This window comes from Dreissena polymorpha, chromosome 1 (genome assembly GCF_020536995.1).
Source record: "Dreissena polymorpha isolate Duluth1 chromosome 1, UMN_Dpol_1.0, whole genome shotgun sequence".
Taxonomy (NCBI): domain Eukaryota; kingdom Metazoa; phylum Mollusca; class Bivalvia; order Myida; family Dreissenidae; genus Dreissena; species Dreissena polymorpha.
In genome coordinates, this window is record NC_068355.1 from 117,180,594 (window position 1) to 117,202,188 (window position 21,595).

Below are 21,595 nucleotides of genomic sequence, written 5' to 3' on the forward strand. Positions count from 1 at the left end.
TTGCTCTATCTCTTGTGGGTAAACTTGCATTTCTGGCAGTTCAATTGTTAAATTATTTTTGGTATGAGGAATGTTTATGCATATTTGCTATTTGTATAATGATTGTACCTGTAGGAAGTTTTATTACTTGTTAGCTTATTTCATTTTAGAAATGTGCAGTTTAAAATGCAAGTTTAAAGTTCAGCCAGAATGTAGATATTTAATTAACCAATCCACTCACCTCTACCATTTTGTTGCTATAGTAAACATGTTAATATTCCAGTATTAAACCTTCTTACCTTGAGCAGAAGCTGCTAAAAATCAGATACATAAGCTCGACCAGACAATATTATTTCCTGAATTTCTGCTTGCCCAAATTATAAGCTCGACCAGACAATATCATTTCCTGAATTTCTGCTTGCCCAAATTATAAGCTCGACCAGACAATATTATTTCCTGAATTTCTGCTTGCCCAAATTATAAGCTCGACTTGACAATATTATTTCCTGAATTTCTGCTTGCCCAAATTATAAGCTCGACCAGACAATATTATTTCCTGAATTTCTGCTTGCCCAAATTATAAGCTCGACCAGACAATATTATTTCCTGAATTTCTGCTTGCCCAAATTATAAGCTCGACCAGACAATATTATTTCCTAATTTTCTGCTTGCCAAAATTACATTTCAATAGGGCGTAGTGGAAGTGGTTAGAGTGAAGACTTTAAAGTTAAGATTCTTAACTGTGCACATGAAGATGTGAATATTAATATTATAAGAAATATCATGGACAATATTCATGAGATTATTCACAAAGCTGTGTTTCTCTGGCCTGACTCTGAGTTTGTATGGCATTAACTTATTCATCATTCAGTATTTTATTACCAATTAGTTTTGTTAATTAACAATTTTCCATATCATTAAACAAATATTCAATTTATGATAACATGAAACATGGAGGGTATTTTAATGATTATCTATTGTATGGTAACAACAAGTTAGATATGCATTTTTTCAATTCTCCCTAAATCAAATACAACACTTTCTTGTTTCAATCATTTGTATGTGCATTTTTAATATATAATCATATTTGAACCATCGTCTTTAAATCAAGATTGTCATGTGTATGCAATACCATTAAATGAGCAAAAAAGAATAAGTCTGTGCAGGTTTAGCAATCTACAGGAATATTAATGCTGTACTGCCATTGAACAGATTGAAACAATAATGTGATCACTAACAAGGTTTTTTAATATCTTACAAATCTTTCTTTTGCCATATATTAGTCTTACCTTTTTGTAAAGATTATGCCTAATGCATAAGGAATCTCAATGAACACGATAGCTGTGCATTAAACAAATGGTTTATGTTATAAAGTACCACATATATGGTTTTGTTTCAACTAAGTTATTGACTTAGTTTGTTGTTAAATAATTTTATATAGATTTGCTCAAGGAAAATTTAGAAACACTATACATAAACATTGGTAAACAAAACAGATGACTGTGCTTACTTTAAACTACCAAGTATAATTTTATTTCCTGGATTGATTCACATTCGTCCATGATACTCAAATGTTTATACTTACAAAATGTTAATATAGAAAGCATTTGTTAACTTGACCTATGCTTTGTAATTCAAGTTTATTTTTCATTAGCAATGTTTTTGTTTTTCATTCCACAATACTTCAATAAGTTCAAATAATAATACATTTAGTTTATTATTACTATGCGTTACGTTCACGTTTTCACGCCATTATTAATAAGTGTATGTGTAAAGTCTATCGATTTTCATGACTTATTGATGTTCACATGTTTACTTGTTGAACAAATGTATTATTTATTTGCGCTTGAAAAACGTGCTTGCAAAAACGGATGCAAATCCATTTACAAAGAAAAAGCTCTTTGATATATTTAAGGTGTTTTTTAACTTAATTTGAAAATGCAGTTTGTTGTTTTGTACTTTATTAAATTGGTAAATACACTAACAACATCAGTGTGAAACACAATTGTTTGTCATTATTTTAACATTGGATTCCGAGATCAACCAGATCAACGTCAGCATTCAGATATGTATTAGATTACTTGATTTTGACATTTGCAGAGAGCTTTCTTAATGATATGATGCAAAAATCAAATCCATGCATGCATGAGGGTAAACAACACCACGATGGTATAATAACACTGACTATTCGCGCACAAATGGTGGGGCTCCCCAAATGGATATAAAGAGCTCTGCAGATACAATAGGGATTTCGATGTAACCTATGCTTTTTTAAGAGTTTAATTTATTCAAGACCAATATCCTAAAAAGAAATCTCATATTGTAACATATTTAGTTTCCAAAATACTAGCATATTGTGTTTAATCAATGTAAATTTGAAATACATCTTGTTTTCGTTTATGCAGAGACGTGATCAGCAATCGAACTAATTGCCTTTCGGGCCTTGTGACTGTTTTCAGTTTGCACTAACATGTTTAGGTGGTTATGTCGAGAAAAAACAAAAGTAAGGTTTCAACTGAAGTCTTTGAATTTACATGTAGTTAAATATTTATTAAACAATATTTGCTTATGTTTCTTCAATACATTTTCTTTAATTAGATATTTGCATGATCACACAGTTTTAGTCGGTATCTCCATTTGCAATAAGTAATTTTCCTTTGTATCAGTCTGCAAATTACTTTCGTATCAACTCCGAATTGCGCGCGTGTGTATTTTGAAGTGCATGTTTGGTGATAAATATTTATGTTCGGTGCAAAGAAAGAGAGTGAAGATTTGCAATCGACTTGCGTAACCCGCTTTTTCGCGTAAAGTAGAATTTTTTTAAACATTACATTTTTACATTTGACGTAGAAATTATTTTCATTTAGCGATACAAAAATCAAATAATTGTACTTTTCATTGATTTGAGATATGGTATTAGAGAATAAATTCGGCTCAAGTGGTAGTCAGAACTAAAAAGCAAACAAGACAAATGTTTTCACTTGTTAGTCGCACAATAACCGCATAAAATGTGCGTTATTAAGAGTGCGTATATTCAAATTTATGGTATGTTAATATTTTATGAAGGCACAGTTTTCTTTCGAAATACAAAAAGTCACACTTTCAGAACCAGCGCCGTGTGAAAATAGTTCGTATGGCATTTCGGCTAGCGTAGCTCAAGCAGTCTTGCCAGGAGCTGCGCTGTCCGAAATAAAATCACTCCAGGTATCGTGGTCTCATTATGTATCTCCTGACCAGACTGCAAGATGTGCTGGTCGCATTTGGCAAAAGACCATCGCATGACGCGTTTACGGCATACATTTGTGGTTAGAGAATTAAACGATTACTGTCCGATCATGCCACTACTATTTCGGATTTCTCATCTTGAAAGCAATACTGTGCTATCAACGTTAATCGAGTGTCCATTATGTCTTCACCGGACGATTTAGTGACCGAATAGTTACCAGAAAATTCCGCGAGATGGATTTTAACGCGTAATTGTAACTGGGTCAAAATGTGTATCTATGTGAAGTATGAATATACAGCATGTAGTCTGAAATTCCTAATGCTTAATAATGTTAAATTCCTTACGATGTCCACCGACGCAGTGAAGTGGCCAAAGTTCTGTGGGATTTTTCTCCAATCAGCTAATACCACAGGTGGTTAGCGTGTGGCTATGATATTAATTAGTGAAAACATCATTTTGAATGATAAATAATCATATTATAACGAAAAATAAACTTCTCTGGAAAAGAAATTTCACTATCACAACTATTTGATAGTGATTTTTTTCCAGAAAAGTTGATTTTTCGTTATAATTTATAATTTATCATTCAAAATGATGTTTTCACTAATTAATATCATAGCCACACGCTAACCACCTGTGGGTTTAACAACTAAGCCAAAAAAACAACAAGTCACAAACAGAAAAAAACATATTCCTCTTTTAAGTCGTAATAAAGCAAGACGAATTAAGAATTACATAATCAAGGACGAACTAATGATCATTGTTTAGTGGTAGCGTCCCTTTCATTCAGGCTTCTTACAACTTCTTTGCAGATTTAACTCCCGTTCCGCACTGAGTCATATTCGATATACCGGTACTTCTGTATTCTACAGATGTAAATAGCTGGTGTAACTATTGCATCATACTTAAACTTTTAAAGCGACCGTCTCAACTCAGACGTAAGATATTTCAATACTCATATCTGATCATCACACATATTGGTTATGGGTTAAATTGTTCTTCAACGTCTTTTGAAAGAAATGAACTATATGAAGCCGAATAATCCAATATTATATTGGTGTGGCTTTGAATAAGAATTCGCCCGCTTCTTATATTCGCGAGTCAATAACTACCGTTCTCAATACAACATCAGGTTCTTAAGTCGGTTGTTGTATTGTTATCAACTAACTCGTTGCACAAATCATCGTCATTATCACAGGCCCACTGTAATCCACTCGAGGGAGTTAATCACTTTCTAGATCCATAATTAAATTAAATAAAATGTCTCTTCTTTATAATGTTTACTCACACGAACTAATTTCATTCAGGTTATTTCAAATTTAATACGGCACTTCGTTGAAATAGTTAAGCTCTATTAATCGCGTTTATTTATAATGTTATTTCAGAAATATTGTTCGATGTAGATATTATTATTGGCTTACAAACAACTTAATGCAGTTATGACACATATGAATAAACCACGAGGGGTCTTAGGTACACGTGGTTTAATACCGCATCACCGTCACAAATCGCTGTTTTAACGTCGAAAAACAACGCTAACGCGCACATTTTTTCGTTTTAAGCATGCGTCGACAAAATGTTCTGGAATTACAATGCGACCATTATTATTAAAATTAGTAAATTGAAGATTTACGCTTTTGCCATTTTGAAACTGCGAGATTAATGTTAGAATGTATACCCAACTCATTGCAAAGTACCCATGAGTGATACATTTCTCAAATAATCACGAAATATAATGCCCTGCACAAGTAAAACTCTAAACAGCATTGCTACGCGCACGTACTGCGGTATAGTAGTTTATAATAGTATTTAAGCAGAACGACGGCGTATTTATTGCATTCGTACAATTATACGAGAGAACGGAGTGGCTGTCAATGGGAAATGGGTCTAACCCAAGTGTTAAGAAGGGTTGGACAATGGAAGAACCTGTTAATCATAATTCTGCTTCCTATAGTGCTGTTACCAATACCCGTGCTCGGAAAATCATCGGTAAGAGTATTTTAGAATTTCTCTCTTAAACTTGAAATCCATTGTTACATCACTGAACGAGTTATTGTGTTTCAAAGATTTTCCCACGTGGCTATATCAGGTTTGGCTTAATTTTACTTCTGAAATAGCCAAAACGCGATTCTGTACATACACTTAAGAGATCGCTTTTGTTCAGTTTCAAAATGCACCTGGATTGTGTATAATACTATAGTATAGCGGTAGCCATGTTTGTTTTGGTTTGTGATCAATGAAACGTTGTACAGAATAAGCGCGAGTGAGTGAATGAATACCACGCGTGCGCGCGCGATATCAATTATCGGACTATTAAGAAGATTGTGTTTGGGGCGCCAATGTGAATCACGAAAATATATTAAAATTTCCACGTACCACTTTTTGAGACGTTTGCCAATATTTAATGCTATCGGTAGAACTATTTACAATAATTAACAAATATCTTGTTTCTGAAAACTAGCAAGTTGAACTTAAAATTGAATTCATTTAAATCCGATGTATCATTCACTTTTAAATATATATGTTGGTTATAACAGTTACATGTTTGTTTAAAAGGCACGTTTTGGTTCAGTGGATATACATGTACTAAACTTAAACATATATAGTTACGTTATTAACGGGATATTTACGTATTGATATCGGTAACATTTGTAAAAATAACTACGCCCACTTACAATAAAACAAACAAGATAATTTTGTGTACAACTATAAATTCAGCTGAGATATATATAGCCATGTTTACGCTAAATTTGCCACCTTACACTTTAACGCTTAAACTTACTTAAGACTTAAAAATACAAAATGTAGAATATAATTAAAATGGCGTTCTGTTCTGAGACAACTGTAAATTGAAATCTTTAATAAGAAGGCGCTTTAACTGACGTCCTTGAACGTACCTGCATAGTACCATTGTACCTTGTAGCTGCGATCCCATTTATAACGTTTTTTTTAAATATATTTTTAGCTCACCTGAGCACAACGTTCTCATGTTGAGCTTTCGTGATCGCCTTTTGTCCGTCGTGCGTTGTGCGTCGTGCGGCGTCAACATTTGACTTTTTAACTCTCTAGAGGCCACATTTATTGTCCAATCTTCATGAAATTCGGTCAGAAGATTGGTTTGAATGATATCTTGGATGAGTTAGAAAATGGTTACGTTTGCTTGAAAAACATGGCTGCCAAGGGGCGGGGCATTTTTCCTTATATGGCTATGTATGGCTATAGTAAAATCTTGTCAACACTCTAGAGGCCACAGTTATTGTCTGATCTTCATAAAACTTGGTCAGAAGATTCATCCCAATAATATCTTGAACGTGTTCGAAAATGATGCCAGTTGGATGAAAAACATGGCCGCCAGGGGGCGGGGCATTTTTCCTTCTATGGCTATAGTAAAACCCTGTTAACACTCAAGAGGCCACATTTATTTTCCGATCTTCATGAAACTTTCTCAGAAGATTTGTCACACTGATATCTTGGATGAGTTCAAAACTGGTAACCTTTGCTTGAAAAACATGGCTGCCAAGGGGCGGGGCCTTTTTCCTTATATGGCTATTTATGGCTATAGTAAAATCTTGTTAACACTCAAGAGGCCACATTTATTGTCCAATCTTCATGAAACTTGGTCAGAAGATTCATCCCAAGAATATCTTGGACGAGTTTGAAAATGATGCCGGTTGGTCGAAAAACATGGCCGCCAGGGGGCGGGGCATTTTTCCTTATATGGCTATAGTAAACTTGTTAACACTCTAGAGGCCACATTTATTGTCCAATCTTGATTAAATATGGTCAGAAGATTTGTCTTAATGATATCTTGGATGAGTTAGAAAATGGTTACGTTTGCTTGAAAAACATGGCCTCCAAGGGGCGGGGCATTTTTCCTTATATGGCTATATAAGGCTATAGTAAAATCTTGTTAACACTCTAGAGGCCACATTTATAATCCGATCTTCATGAAACTCGGTCAGACGATTCATCCCAATAATATCTTGGACGAGCTCAAAAATGATGCCGGTTGGTTGAAAAACATGGCCACCACGGGGGCGGGGCTATTTTCTTGATATGGCTATAGTAAAACCTTGTTAACACTCTAGAGGTCACATTTATTTTCCGATCATCATGAAACTTGGTCAGAAGATTTGTCCCAATGATATCTTGGATGAGTTCGAAAAAGGTTTTGGTTGCTTTAAAAACATGACCACCAGGGGCGGGGCATTTTTTCTTATATGGCTATATATGGCTATAGTAAAACCTTGTTAACACTCTAGAGGCCACATTTATTGTCCAATCTTCATGAAATTTGCTCAGAAGATTGGTCTCAATGATATCTTGGATTAATTCGAAAATAGTTATGTTTGCTTTAAAAAAAGTGGCTTCCAAGGGGAAGGGCATTTTTCCTTATATGGCTATAGTAAAATCTTGTTAACACTCTAGAGGCCACATTTACTGTCCGATCTTCATGAAACTTGGTCAGAAGATTCATCCCGATAATATCTTGGAAGAGTTCAAAAATGATGCCGGTTGGTTGAAAAACATGGCTGCCAGAGGGCGGGGCATTTTTCCTTATATGGCTATAGTAAAACCTTGTTAACACTCTTAGAGGCCACATTTATTTTCCGATCTTCGTGAAACTTGGTCAGAAGATTTGTCCCAATAATGTCTTGTTATCTCAGGTGAGCGACTTTGGGCCTTTCAGGCCCTCTTGTTTTATTTAGAGAATCGAATTGCACCTTGACATATTGTCCAAAGGTTGTATGTAAGAAGTCAAACATGTAAAGATCTCGAAACATGTTACACATACCTGATCTCGATTTTGCATTTAAGAAACAAAAGCGCTTTTTATTAGAGCGAATTCGAATATGAACAATTTAGCAATCTAACCTTTGACCTCGCTGTGCAATAAGTAACTTGGGATCAAAAATACAGAACACGCTGAACTTTTTTTTTTCGAAAAACGAAAATAACAATGACATCGTAGCCGCATTTGGTTATGTGCTAGTTTTGAATATATGGTACAAAATAGAGATTCATTTTTTTTAATGTTTGCAATTAAGGAGTTAGAAAAAGTATAAATACAATAAGCCCTCCGTGTTTATCAAACAGTGACTGTCTTACTAAAGGCTTTTGTCACATTGCCATATTGTAGGTGAGCATTTTTAACATACTGAAATCTGGTGTTATAACATTTTAATTTCACATTCTGCAAATGATGAATAATAAAATACCACTCTGGCCTTCAATAACAAATCAATGGTAAATACATGCGTTGTATTCGATGATTTAATGTTACACTTGACCTTTTGTTCGCACAACGAGGCCAAAACTATTCAAATGTGTTTTTCCCCACAAATTTACAAACGATAAAACATTTTTGAAAGTAATAAACCAGATTTGACGTATTTTAACACTTTCCTTACGTAATACCTATGAGTCATGCTCTCTGAAAATGGGGTTTAATGCATGGGCGTAAAGTGTCGTCCCAGATTAGCCTGTGTGGGAAGAAACTTGCCGCTTGTATGGTATTTTACGTGTAAATGAAGACTGTTTTTGACGAAAATTAAATTTAGGCGGAAAATGTCGTCCCTAGCTTGTGTGGACTGCACAGGCTAACCTGGGACGAAATTTTACGCACATGTATTAAACCCCCTTTTCGCAAAGCGCGTCCCTTATGTTTTTTATGTAGCATTTTGACAAGAACTGGGTGCACAGCTATTACAGAAATAGAATGCATACACGTGTTGATGATATATTATTTTACTTCATTATGATTACGCAAACAAGTCTTTGCGTTATTATTTTCATGCAACTATCGGCAATAAATTTACGGCGTACACTTGTTTAGTACATGTAATGAAACTGCTAAAGTTGTATGAAATTTAACGGAAGGCATACCCGTTATTTGTTTTACCTTATCAAGGAACATTTCTTTAGGGTACGTAAAGTAAGGTTAAAATTGTAAACGATTGATAAGATCATCGAAGGAAAAAAACTTAAAGTAACTTTAAAAGTAAGTTTTACATTATAAAGAAAAAAAAGACATTTTTAAAGGTTAAAAACCATAACCTCCATAACTTATGGGACAGACCAAACACTGACTTTGATAAATCAGCTTACCTTTCCATTCGCAAACTCCTCAGTGGAAAATTAGTTGTCCCTGTCCATTTTACAATTAACCTCAATAAAGAATTGCAATTTATATCAGGATATTCTATATTAAATACCAGAAATCATTATCATCATCGTCGTCATCATCATCATCGTCGTCATCATCATCATAATCATCGTCATCATCATCATCATCAGCAGCAGCAGCATCACCATCATGATCATCATCATCATTGTCATCGTCATCATCATTGTCATCGTCGACGTCGTCATCATCATCAGCAGCAGCATCATCATCATCATAATTATCATTCATCGCAATTTTTATCATTGTAAACATTAGGATTGACAGCAGCAGCATGGACATCATTATATACTGGTGTAGTTTAGACTAGAATTATCCACATTGATGCAAAATTAGCGACTGGGCGTTAAGTTATGCATATAAGATGTCAATGTGTTTCGGAGATTAATGCCTGCTTTCAGGCTGATGTTCGCTTGTCAACTGTACCTGTCACCTTTGCATGATTCATTGTATTTTTACTTAAAGTAATTTATATCTTTTTTATCAAATCACTACGCTCTAATTAACATCTAAACAACAGCCCGATTTAACGTCTAAATGTTTGTTTACTTCAATATTGCATGGGAACAAAGCCATAAGCTTTACGACAATTATTATAATATAACTCAGTCAAGCTTAAAGTTAGATGTACCTAAACAGCTGTCTGAAAAGTGGTTCACAGTTGTCTCGTCATCAAATATTGATCAGAACAATGTTGTTATCTTGATTCGAAGCGAGAACATTGTTACTACGCCCCCATGATAAGACAACGGTGAACTTATGTTTGTGAAATATGCTTTTTTCAGTTGTCACGAACCCCACGTTGACAAACATACTCATAATAGTATAAAGATGTTTTTGTCTTATTAGACCACTGACAGAAATTGACTAAGATAATACCACCAGACATGTGTTCTAAGTTCGCAAGCAATATCCGATTTTCGTTTACGGAAACGTCATTCGTGAAATACATGCCTTTGGTCAGTTTTTCGCTTATCCAGACGTGCTGGAATATTTTATAGTCAGTACTCTTTGTTTTACATTTTGATTCCTATGCTAGTGCAGAACAAGATTTATGAACTTTTAACCTTTAAATATAAAACGTTCGCGTATTGCCGTCTTTCAAATATTCTGGTATGATTAAATTTACAAGGATTGTACTTTCGCAACTTTCGTTAAAACATAATAAATCTATTAAAAGGTGGTTGGGAATTTACTTCCACTATACAAACAAATAGTAAAATCCAAAAATCAATATTATCTTTTTAATGATTTGTTGATATCATCGAAGTGCGTCCAAGCCATATTTCACATATTGCGATCAAATCACCGTATGCTATTGAATTCTGAAACCATAATTTATAATTTAACCATTAAATTCAATGACAATGCATTTTAATTTTCAAAATAAAGTGGATATCAATGTACATTTAGTAGATCAGTTTCAAACGCATCTATTTTACACCGGCTATTATTTTTGTAAAGATTTAAACTGTACACGAATAAGGGGTTTTCAGTGTAAGAGCCCATACACGCATTCTATCTTATATATGCGGGCTAAATGCATGTGCGTAAAGTATCTTAAAGATAAACGTATGCAGTCCGAACAGGGACGACACTTTCCGCCTAGACTGATTTTGGTATAATATAGATTTTTTTTTAACGAAAATTCCAAAAAGCGGGAAATGTTGTCCTTGATTTGCAGGAGAAACGCAGCCAGCTTATGGAATTTGGTTATATTATTTTAGCTCACGTTAGCTCAACTTGCTCATGCTGAGCTTTTGTGATCACTTTTTGTCCGTCGTACGTCGTCCGTCGTGCGCCGTGCGTCATGAACATTTACCTCGTTAACACTCTATAGGCCACATGTATTGTCCTATCTTGCTAAATCTTGGTCAGAACACGTGTCTCAATGTTATCTTGGACGTGTTCGAGAATGGTTGGTTGAATACATAGCCGCCAGGGGGCCTGGGGCAGTTTTCCTTATATGGCTTTAGTGATACATTGTTAACACTCTAGAATGTATTGTCCAATCTTTATGAAGCTAAGTCAGAACATGAGTTCAATTGATATATTGACTGAGTTCGAAAATGGTTCCGGTCTGATAAAAAACATGGCCGCAAGGTGGCGGGGCATTTGTCCATATATGGCTATTGTAAAACCTTGTTAACACTCTAGAAGTCACATATTTAGCCCAATATTTATGAAACTTATGTCTTGAACGAGTTTGAACATGATTTTTGTTGGTTGAAAAACATGGCCGCCAGGGGGCGGGGTAGTTTTCTAATATTGCTAAAGTAAAACATTGTTAACACTCTAAAAGTCACAATTATTTGCCAATCTTCATGAAACTTAGTCAGAACCTTTGTTGTCACGATATGTTGGATGAGTTTTTAAAATGGCTTCGGTCTGTTTTAAAACCTTGTATTGCTTAAGTAAAACCATGGAACACTTTAGAAGTAACATTTTTAGTCCAAGCTTCATGAAATTTTTGTTCTAATGACATCTGGACTAAGTTCGAAAATGGTTTCGGTCCGTTCAAGCATGGTCGCCTAGGGTGAAGCATTGTATCCTTATATTGCTATAGTAAACCCTTGTTAACACTCTAGAAGTCACATTAAGTGTCCAATGTTCATGAAATTTGGTCATAACATTTGTTCTAACGATTTTTTGGATGAGTACGACAATCGTTCCGATCTTTTGAAAAACATGGCCGTCCATATGCAAGGTATTTTTTCCTAATATGACTATGGTAATCCCTTATTATCTCTATATAAGTCACATGTATTGTACAATCGTTCCGGACCTCTTTTCGTTATATGAATATAGTGAAACCTTGTTAACACTCAAGAAGTCACATGTGTGTGCAATCTTCATGAAACTTGGTTAGAACATTTGTCCTACTGAAATCTCAGCTGTGATTGAACCTGGGTCATGTGAGCACACAAACTAGGTCACCAGGTCAAATAAAAAAAACAAGCGAATACCCTAGAAGTCACTTTTTTGATCCAATCGTCATGAATCAGCTCGCACATTTTCAAAATAGCATAGTTTTAGGAAATGTACAAAGTCCGATTTACCTTCTCAAAAAAAGTCATAATTTGGTATGCTTACACCTCAATTATTAGAAAATATATTTTTCCGTTCATAAATCAACAACAAATGGTACACTTAAACAAACTTTTGATGTTCACAATAAGGGTTTTTACAACCCTTACTTTTTATTTATGCTTCTCAGGTGAGCGACCATGGTCACCACGGCTCTCTTGTTTATGTTTTCCTTCCTTTATTCTGTTTTTGTTATGTTTTCACTTTGTAAGTGAAACGTGTTACCAAACATAAATTTGTAATTACCGTAGTCTCGCAGTAGTAGAAATTAGCATTAAATACTCCTACATTGACAGATATAGACACTCGTCTTTATATATTAATGTAGTGTTCTTTCTAAAAGTGATCAGTGCATTGTTGTGTATAGTTGTTTATAGTTCTAAAGTGTTCTATCTTAAAGTGGCACGTGCATAGTTTTGATATAGTTCTTTCTTTCAGTGATACCTGATTAGTTTTTAGCTGTAAAACAATTAATATATTGAACTGAAACTAGTGTTCAACACATTTCAGCTCTTAGTTCAACTTTTCGATTGTTAAATGTAAGTTAGACTTATATGTCTCCTCCAAGACACCAATTGCTTCTTTGTAATCATATCACACGTAACGTGTTCACAAAACGACATCACAGTCATTAAAATAATGACACATGTATTGGCAAATTGAACACAATACCTTCCTAACAGTTTATATTTAATCTTCGAATATCTGTTTTAAAATTAAATAAATAGACAAGAATTATTTTACATCCTGTTTAACTGCACCCGATTCCTTGATAATCAGCTTGACATTCTTGACAAAATAAGAAAACTTTGCTGAGAATATACATGCCACCCTATTCAATTCTAAATGTTTTGTCTAAATATTATTTGCAGGTAGTATATAACAAAGAAGTACTACTATATTGACACCGCTTACATTCCCCAATGATTTCTTACAGCAAGAGTTTCATTGCGAGTTTTCCTAGGGATACATATTTGCAAGAGCTTGCCAGGAAATAATTGCATACCACGCTGGATCCGTATTTTGAATACAGACTGGATATGCAGCGTCAGAGTGGTTATCGAGTGTGCGCATTCTGAGTGAAACATTTATCTCCACATTATCACTTAGTTTTATGTTCGTTAAGCGTCATCGTCATTTTCACATCCTCCTCATTACAACGATCATCATGATGATCATTATCATGTTCTTGATAATCACACCACCACAACCACCGCCGCCACCGCCACAACCACCACCACCATCACCACCATCACCAACACCACCACCACCCACCACCACCACCACCACCACAACCGCCGCCGCCACCGCCACAACCACCACCACCATCACCACCATCACCACCACCACCACCACCACCAACAACTACCACAACAACCACCACCACCACCACCACCACCACCACCACCACCACCACCACCACCACCACCACCACCACCACCACCACCCACCACCACCACAACCACCACCACCATAACCGCCGCCGCCACCGCCACAACCACCTCCACCATCACCACTATCACCACCACCACCACCACCACCCACCACCACCACCACCACCACCACCACCACCATCATCACCACCACCACCAGTCAAGTTATTACGTAATTGCAGGCGAAGATCATAAACATAATTTCATGGGTTTTTACTTATTTTACTTCGCATATTAACTTATTGAATGAAGGTTGACATTGACATCGTATACTCTTGCTTTTTTATTGTCCACAATTGTAGTAAGGTCTGCATAAATGTAAATCATATTAATATTTGATACAGCTTTCAGGCACCTTTTGTTGGCACACAACCTCGGTCTGTCAAATAGTATATCCACCTTAAACTCTTTACTTGATTTTGTTTTTAACTGAGCCGTGCTCTTTGAAAAAAAGGGTTTACTGCATGTGCGTAAGGTGTCGTCTCAGAGTAGCTTGTGCAGTCCGCACAGGCTAATCAGGGACGGCACTTTTCGCTTTATTGATATGTTCTGTTTAAAGAAAGTATCTTCTTAGCAAAAATCTAGTTTAGGCGGAAAGTTTCGTCTCTGATTAACATGTGCGGACTGCACAGGCTATTTTCGGACGACACTTGACTAACATGCAGTAAACCCCCTGCAAACATCTGTGAAAAGGCCTCTTTAAGAAATAGCTTTAGACCATATGACTTAATTATTGTTGTATACATTCAGTTGTAGTAAACACACAATCATTATGAACGAACCGGAAACAATGTTCAGCTTTCGTTGCGTACCGTTTACTGAGGATTTAAGGTAATCTACTTGTTCAATTTGGGGTTGTAACCAAGAATTAAAAAAAAACAGTTGCAGAGTCAGTTTTTCGAAACGATCGCATATCTAGATTATATATCGGTGTCATAAATAAACAAAGAGGCCATTCATATATATGGAAAACATTAATTAAAATCAAATATGATTCATTACAAAGCTTCGAAGACCAACTAAAATATAAGCAATACGGTGACAATAAGGTTTGATATTTACCATAACTAATTATCTGATCTCAGAAAGAGTACCTGTATTTGATTACTGTGGCAAAAATATAATTCAAAATGTATTATTTTTTCGAAAAATACATTCGAATCGTTTAGGTATTATCACGGGGTGAATTTGTGTGGTTTGAATGGTCATTCGGATTTAACCGAGTCAGAAGTTATTCTCTAAAAACACATTGGGCACGTGTACATGTAATCACTTTAAAAAGTAACATATGAGTTGAACTGATTGTATTAATAAGCGTTAAACGGTTTGTTAATTAAGTGTCCATATTTAAGATGGATGCATATATAGTGTTCGCTACATTTAGTAACCCGTTACATTTTTGATTATGCGAGAAACGAAATAAATTGACCTACTTGGCTATTCTAAAGTCTTAAATAACTTTGTGCGTACGTTAATATAACATGTCGTGATACATTCTACCCTTTTAAGTCATAACCATCCGTAGTTATTTCCTTTATTATCAATGCTAATGTGCGGAAGATTTAATCTTATTACTGCTTATACAAACTGTAGGAAACACAATGAATTCTTGATATAAGAAACGTTTGTTACAATTGATATTAGCCTAGGTATGACCCTTTGCGCAATCTTGAATCAGCCAATCGACTCTGGCACGGCTGTATGTAGATATTTATCGGAAGCGCATTAGTGTAGGGCACGATTAATGTCATCTCCAAATCTTGTACTTTTATATTGTCCGGAAGACAAGTAACAGTCACTTTGTAAGTGCATGCCGCCTATACAATATTCCACTATGACCTACATTACATTACATGCGCCTAAGTAATGCTCGTCTTGACACACTTTATTTTACTAATTAACATTAAAGATATTGAAGGAACAAAAGAAAAGCAAAACAAAAGAGCGACCAATACAACAATTTTCGTCATTAACACATCAAGAGAGACGTCTTTTGTGACTTATATTTCAATATTAAGTCGTGTTATACTCTACTTGCTATAATCGATCAAAACAAGCTTATTCGTTTAGTTTATCACAACTAGAATTTGTAAACGAAAGGTAATATTCAATAACAACAGCATCAGAGAGGTCCGTTTTGCCTAGTTCCATTTGTTGATGGCGCTTCCAATATAATTATGTTGTTCATTGATGACTTCGATAACTAGTATATCCTTAATCATATGTCGAAATTGTTTCCTTAAAATAAAACTTTTAGATTGTATCAGTTACCTTATAGTTCTTTCTTAAGCCATTCAAGAAAGCTAAACGTTATATTGTACCCATGTAACTGTCAACATAGCTGAGCAAGTACAAAATATTAATCTGAGACAAGCTGACAGAATGACACATGTAATAAATGGAGTTTAGGTAAAAGTGACTGACTGATGGATCTACTGTTTACGGTAAATGATGAAGTCGAATGAAAGAATCATAACTGCATATATACGGATATACAGCACTAGTTGATGTTTTTGTTGGTATGGGTATGTTTTTAACGTCAATCAGTAAATACTGCAGTTATCTTAAGAGGTTGGGGACATCAAAACTTAGTCACGTAGATTCACCACTGTGGATTATGAATAATTGATTCGTGTTATGAGAAAACTGGGCATAATGCATGTGCGTAAAGTGTCGTTCCAAATTAGCCTGTGCAGTCCGCACAGGCTAATCAGGGACGACACTTTCCGCCTTAATTGGATTAAGAAGAGACTTCATTTAAACGAAAAATGTCAAAAAAGCGGAAAGTGTCGTCCCTGATTAGCCTGTGCGGACTGCACAGGCTTATCTGGGACGACACTTTACGCACATGCATTATGCCCATTTTTCTCAGAACACGACTCAATGTATAAACCAAGAATAATTGTGTGTATTTCGAAATGTATGAGGTCCTTCCCGAACCAGAGGCTACACTATGTGAGGACAGGAGTGTGCCCCATGCACTCCTACCTACCTAACTATATTAGACTCACAAACATTGGGACGATGATGAATGAATTGTAGCTGCAATTTCCGCGATTTCGTTTCGACTGAGAAACTTACCTCTTTTGTTGTTGCTTTGTGTTGCTGAGGGGCGGGGGGGGGGGGGGGGAAGCCGAAGTACCCAGAGGAAACCCCACCTGTTCGGTATGGTGACCACCAGCCAAACTCATATGCTGCCGGGAATAGACTAATCATAAAAATAACGAAAAATCATGTACTTCGAATTTAAGATTTTATCCGTATACCGATATTAGTTTGTTGATCCTTATTCAAAACGAGAACAAAAACGCAAACGAAAACGTTTATGCGCTGCAAGGTTTACGCGTTTGATAATGAATGTTAAAGAGGTCTTTTCACGCTTTGGTAAATTGACAAAATAGATAATTTTCAGATTCGCGAATTTTTATTGTAGTTATGACATTTGTGAGAAAACAGTAATACTGGACATTTGCCATGCTCTAAAATATCAATGATCTCATATTTTGATGATTTAAAAACCTGTAAATTATAAAGCGTTGCAATGCGAAACGATTGAATACTTTGGAGTGTTCTATTGTCATTGTTACATTTTGTGACGCTACGAGGATTGCTTATATAAAGTATGAAATGCGTCAATTCATTGTATGAGCATGGATGGGCGAGTGGTCTTTTCGGTAGACTTTTACTCCAGGGGTCAGTGGTTCGGGCCCAGTTGATGGTTACTTTTTATGCCCCCCCTTCGAAGAAGAGGGGGTATATTGCTTTGCTCATGTCGGTCTGTCGGTCTGTCGGTCGGTCTGTCGGTCTGTCCGTCCACCAGGTGGTTGTCAGACGATAACTCAAGAACGCTTGTGCCTAGGATCATGAAACTTCATAGGTACATTGATCATGACTAGCAGATGACCCCTATTGATTTTGAGGTCACTAGGTCAAAGGTCAAGGTCACGGTGACTCGAAATAGTAAAATGTTTTTTGAATGATACTTTTAGAATGCATACGCGGCCAACAGGGCACACTCTGAACAAGATTACTGAAGCAACTGGTCTGTAATCCTAAATCTATAATTATAAGTCCATAAACATCATCCTTTTAGTAAAATACAGTGGATCAGTAAAAATATTATCAGAATATGAGAAATTTTTGTATATTTTGTATATTAAATATTGTGTTAATGTTTAATTTTGTTGATTAATATAAATATAAGCAGGACAGGGGAGGTAATACACTACAGGGGAAACAAATGCAATAAGTTTAAATTTATTGTTACAGATTTGCCTCCCTTGTAATATATTTAAATTTTACCAAATGTAAGGCTAACTGCATTTTTGTAATGCATACTACTACTACTACTACTACTACTACTACTACTACTACTACTACTACTACTACTACTACTACTGCTACTACTGCTGCTGCTGCTGCTGCTACTACAACTACTACTTCTACTACTACTACTACTACTACTACTACTACTACTTCTACTACTACTACTACTACTACTACTACTACTACTACTACTACTACTACTACTACTACTACTTCTACTGCTACTACTACTACTACTACTCTACTACTACTACTACTACTACTACTACTACTACTACTACTATTACTACTACTACTACTACTACTACTACTACTACTACTACTACTTCTACTACTACTACTACTACTACTACTACTACTACTACTACTACTTCTACTACTGCTCTACTACTACTACTACTACTACTACTATTACTACTACTACTACTACTACTACTACTACTACTACTACTACTACTACTACTACTTCTACTACTACTACTACTACTACTACTACTACTCTACTACTACTACTATTTCTTTTGCTACCACCACCACCACATACTTCTACTACTACTCTATTACTACTACTACTACTACTACTACTACTACTACTACTACTACTACTACTACTACTTCTACTACTGCTCTACTACTACTACTACTACTACTACTACTACTACTACTACTACTACTACTACTACTACTACTACTACTACTACTACTCTACTACTACTACTACTACTATTTCTTTTGCTACCACCACCACCACCTACTACTACTACTACTCTATTACTACTACTACTACTACTACTACTACTACTACTACTACTACTACTACTACTACTACTACTACTACTACTACTACTTCTACTACTACTACTACTACTTCTACTACTACTACAACTACTACTACTTCTACTACTACTCTACTACTACTACTTGTACTACTACTACTTGTACTACTACTACTACTACTACTTCTACTACTACTTCTTCCACCACCACCACCACCACCACCATCACCACCACCACCACCACCACCACCACCACCACCACCACCACCACCACCACCACCACCACCACCACCACCACCACCACCACCACCACCACCATTCACAGTGACAAAAAACGTATTCAGTGACAAAAAACGTATTCACACAATGGCTGCTACAAAAACTTATAGCCCATATAGGGGGGCATGCATGTTTTACAAACAGCCCTTGTTTTTTTTCTTTAATTTTATTCTTGTTTGTTTACTGGAGCTTTTTAGATCCTATGTCTACATTATCAATATAAGCATTCAATGCCAAACTTCAATACATGCGTACATCTATGAAAATGTCCCTTTTAAGCCGTTTGTGGTGCATCGCGATAATTTCGAACCACATTTGTACTTCAAGCGGTTCACTGTTCACAAGGATTGGCGTTAAAAGAAGGTGTGTCGAACACGGATGTGTGTTGCATGTTTACAGTGTGATTTATTTCTGTACGTAAAATCGCTAACACGGAATTAATTGTCTTGCATGTTTTTACAATATATATATATATATATAGAGAGAGAGAGAGAGAGAGAGAGAGAGAGAGAGAGAGAGAGAAGAGAGAAGAGAGAAGAGAGAGAGAGAGAGAGAGAGAGAGAGATCAACCAAAGCATTGATTAAGTAATTGAAAATATGTATATCACCGATGCAGTTAGTGATGTCATCTTTCGCAGCAATCTCCACACTCTCACAACTAATCTCAACCATCACAAGAAAATCCTACCATATTTGGAATGATTTGATATTTTTTGTTCAAGAATTACACTAATATGATAATAGATGCTACCTAATTTACGGGCAAAAAAAAAAGCTTGAATATTTGATTACCATGTATTGTCATACATACATGGAAATTATTGTGTACAAAACATTACAAGACTTTCAATAAAAAAGTATTCATCCGAAAAATTAGATTACATTTTTTGCTTGATGATAAAAGTGTTTTATATCAGCCAAGTTTTAAGATCTTATATCTTATAATTGCGTGCTTTTTTATTCTCTGTTATTCAAAGCTGGTTCAGTGCATTTTTGCGTATTGGATATGGTGTCCGCGTAGCGACTGTGGGGTATTGGCATTGATCCCTTAAGTGGGAGTGTTCTTTAGATGACCCTTAAGACCCAAAGTACTGGTCTTACCCAGGAAACAGGTTGTTTCATAAAATGTCTCAATTCAATTAAATCTTGCTGAATTCGTTGATTCTAGCATAAACTGATTAAACATAAAATAATGCGATTTGTAGATTCCATTTTGATTATCAATGTATAATTAAAGGACAGCGTACTAGTTTTACAATTGAAGTATGTCATAAATATAGGCATCTGAAAGAATTTTACTTTCCAATGGCAAAGTAGTGTCCCTTAGTTGAAATTAGGTTACCAATAAAAAACAAGCCATTGTGTAGCAATTCATTAATAACAGTCTACACTGCATACCATTAGTTTGTAAACAAACAAACAAATTGTTATATCATCCATATTTTTATGCTTCCGGTAGGGTGTCATATAGCAGTTGAACTGTCAGTCCGTTTGTCTATCTGTCTGTGCGTCCGTCCGAAAACTTTAACATTGGCCATAACTTTTGCAATATTGAAGATAGCAACTTCATATTTGGCATGCATGTGTATCACATGGAGCTGCACATTTTGAGTGGTGAAAGGTCATGTTCATCCTTCAAGGTCAAAGGTCAAAAACCAAAATCCGTGGGAAGTAACAAGCTTTAAAGGGAGATAATTTCTATTTTATATCATTTGGCAGGTACAGATCATTTTCAAAAGGGAAGTAAATGTTTTAAAGGGATATATATTTTTTTAATCCAAAGCGGTGCAGTAGGGGGCATTGTATTTCTGACAAACACATCTCTTGTTTATTTATACAATTAAGTAACACATACAACACACATAGATGTATCGGTAATCATATGAGCTTATTTAATTGTCAATGATTGTCTTTCTATGTTAAGCTGCTAGCAGAAGCATGTCAAAGATGTTAATATGTTTAGTACATACATATACAAGTTATATGGTAATGTTTGAAGATAAAAAAACACACTTTAATCACTTATTTGCAAGTATAAGAATAGTAACAAAATAAATCAATACTAAAACACTGGCATTAACTTACAAAAATATTTATGTACATGTACTCACAAAGTGATGTTATCTTTTGAAAAACTGTGAAATCAATGGCTGATGTATCATAAACAATTTAATACATGCACGAAAAATAAGTATAATACAGCACAGTATTCAGTTTGTTTAAAACAATATCTTAAAAAATTGTATTACCTTTTTAAAAATACAAACTGCTGGTTTTGAACAAGCGTTTACAAATTTATCATGGA

At 35.3% G+C, this 21,595-nt stretch overlaps 1 protein-coding gene across 2 annotated transcripts in view; it reads left to right on the forward strand.

Annotated features, from left to right (window-relative positions):
- Positions 1 to 5,013: 5,013 nt before the first annotated feature.
- Positions 5,014 to 21,595, forward strand: part of LOC127846437 (Na(+)/citrate cotransporter-like) — a 45,254-nt gene continuing 28,672 nt past the window's right edge. For both annotated transcript variants that reach the window (XM_052377685.1, XM_052377694.1), the window contains exon 1: positions 5,014 to 5,194. In XM_052377685.1, the coding sequence (XP_052233645.1) occupies positions 5,087 to 5,194 (108 nt within the window). In that variant the 5' untranslated portion in view covers positions 5,014 to 5,086. The remainder of the gene's footprint in view (positions 5,195 to 21,595) is intronic.